Source organism: Penaeus vannamei, chromosome 9, assembly GCF_042767895.1.
Source record: "Penaeus vannamei isolate JL-2024 chromosome 9, ASM4276789v1, whole genome shotgun sequence".
Lineage (NCBI taxonomy): Eukaryota > Metazoa > Arthropoda > Malacostraca > Decapoda > Penaeidae > Penaeus > Penaeus vannamei.
The window spans coordinates 41211733-41214232 of NC_091557.1; the positions used below are offsets into that span (position 1 = coordinate 41211733).

At 56.2% G+C, this 2500-nt stretch overlaps 1 protein-coding gene across 5 annotated transcripts in view; it reads right to left on the reverse strand.

The window, feature by feature from the left end:
- The window catches only part of LOC113824915 (LIM/homeobox protein Lhx3-like), a 171822-nt gene that overhangs the window by 34805 nt on the left and 134517 nt on the right, over positions 1 to 2500 (reverse strand). For 2 of the 5 annotated variants that reach the window (XM_070125766.1, XM_070125762.1), the window contains exons 2-3: positions 1370 to 1544; positions 882 to 1099 (exon numbers count right to left, since the gene is read on the reverse strand). In XM_070125766.1, the coding sequence (XP_069981867.1) occupies positions 882 to 1099; positions 1370 to 1544 (393 nt within the window). Of the gene's footprint in view, positions 68 to 881; positions 1100 to 1369; positions 1545 to 2500 lie in introns of all 5 variants that reach the window. The other 3 variants (XM_070125763.1, XM_070125765.1, XM_070125764.1) reach the window with 3 other exon arrangements.

A 2500-nucleotide genomic window follows, 5' to 3' on the forward strand; every position in this document is an offset into this window, starting at 1 on the left:
GCCTTCAGTTTCTCCAGCTGGCGGGCACTGATGGTGGTGCGCGGGCGCTTGCCACTCAGGTCGTCCTCTGTAAACACATGCCACCCGAGACACACAGTCAGAACGGGCTCCTGAGGGGTCCACACCGCGCACGATGTAACCTAGCCAACACCGCCCACATCACCACCTTGGCCGCACCACCGCCCCCGCCGCTCAGGGCAGGCAGCTGGGGGCGTCAGCGGAGGAGCTAAGTGGCTGCCGGGTCTAGAGACACAGGGAGACGAGAAAGGCATTCCGGATGGGAACTCAAAAGCTGATCTTTGTAACTTCATGTATGCTAAGGGCATGCGGGACAGGGGGTGTGGGCGGGGTGGAGGCAGTAGTGGGTCTAATATAGTCAACAATGAAACAAGTCCTAGAACACGACGTGGTGCGGAGAGCGCTTGGGCAAGGGGCCTGTGAAATTTTTATTTTTATTTTTTTTTTGGGGGGGGAGGGGGGCTTTGAACTGGAGCAAAGTGGAGGGAAAGGGGGGGGGAGGGGGCTGTTACTCCCGCCTTTGACACTAAGACGTCGTGATTCTGGGGTTTGAGTACTGACAATAAAATCGTAAAGAACATTCACAATGAGAAAAATGATCTAAAAATACACGGAGAAAGACTTTTTTGAAAAAACAAACAAACAAACAAAACCAAAACACATAAAAAAATCAAAGAGAAATTGAAGGAAATGGCTCATACTTAAATAATAATAATAATAATAATAAAAACCAGAGAATAAATCAAACAGACTTCGTGTAGCCTACAGCAACGCAAAGAAACGCACGAACTGAAAACCACATCACGACAGCAAGACGAGGAGGGAAAGGACGGTGAACCAACGAACTCTCGCTTGACTCTTACCCTTCAGCGACATACCTCTCTGCTTAGCTTGCTCGTAGTCGCTCTTGCACACCAGTTTGTTGTCCTCCATCAGGTAGAACTCGTCGCCCGTGTTCAGTTGTCGCTGGCAGATGACGCAGGCGAAGCAGTGCAGGTGGTACACGTTGTCCTGGGCGCGTCGAACCACCTGCGTTGGGGGGATGCCCTGCTCGCAGCCGGCGCACTTGGTGCCGTACCGCCTGCGGGGGAGGGAGGGGGGGAGGGGGACGGCGTCAGAAGGGAGAGTTTGTATATTGAAAAGAAAAAAAAAATATAAAGAAGTATGAAATTTAAATTCGTATTCATTCGTAAGCAAACAAACAAACAAAAAACAAAAACACAAAACAATAACATCAATAATAAAAAAAAGTGTTCTTACAGCTTCCACAACTCTAACCCAAACCCACTTTCACGACCCCCGTTCAGCCAGCCAGAAGCCAAACCAAACCCGAACCAAAATTCCCACGTACCTGAAGAAGTCCTCCTTGCAGTACACCTGCTGGTTCCTCGCGAAGCATTTGTCCGTGAGTTGCGCCCCGCAGTCGGCACACTTGAGGCAGCGCGAGTGCCACGTTCGCTCCAGCACCTTGAGGATGAAGCGGTCGAGGATGGCCTCCGAGCACCCAGCGCACTTGGGGATCGTGGCTGTCGAGGAGAAGGGGAGATTCAGTCAGAGTGGTGGGGAGGAGCGGGAGGGAGGAGGGAGGAGGGGGGAAGGAGGAGGGGGGGATGAAAGGGGGGAGGAGGAGGGAAGGAGGGGGGAAGGAGGAGCGGTCGAGGATGGCGTCCGAGCACCCAGCGCACTTGGGGATCGTGGCTGTCGAGGAGAAGGGGAGATTCAGTCAGAGTGGTGGGGAGGAGCGGGAGGGAGGAGCGGGGGGAGGAGTTGGAGGGGGAGGGGGGAGGAGGGGGAGAGGGGGAGGAAGGAGGAAGGAGAGGGGGGAAGGAGGAGGAAGGGGGAGGGAGAGAGGGGGGAGGGAGGAGGGAAGGAGGAGCGGGAGGAGGGAAGGAGGGGGGACGCGCACTTGGGGATCGTGGCTGTCGAGGAGAAGGGGAGATTCAGTCAGAGCGATGGGGAGGAGGGGGAGGGAGGAGGGAGGTGGGGAGGGGGGAGGGAGGAGGAGGGGGAGAGGGGGGAAGGAGGAGGAGGAGGGAGAGGGAGGTGGGGGGAAGGAGGAGGAGGGGGGAAGAGGGGGGAGGAGGGGGAGGGGGAAGGAGGAGAGGGGGAGGAGGAGGGAGACAGGGGGGAGGAGCGGGGGGAGGAGGGAGGAGGGAGGAGGAAAAGCGGGGAGGAAGAGGGAGGAAGGGGGAGAGGGGGAGAAGGAGGAGGTGAAGAGGAGGAATAGAAGGAGGAGGTGGAGGAGGAGTAGGAGCAAGAGTTGGAGGGGGTTAGAAGGGGAGCAGGAGGAGATGGAGGAGCCAGAAGAGGAGGAGGAGGGAAAAAAGGGGAGGAGGAGGAGGAACGAGAGGAAGAAAAGGTGGAGGAAAAGGAGGAGGAAGAGGAATGGGATTAGGAGGGAGGATGGGAGGAGGAGAAGGAGGAAGAGAAATATCGGGAGATAAAGGGGAGGAGGAGGAAAGGGAAAGGAAAAAGAGGTGAA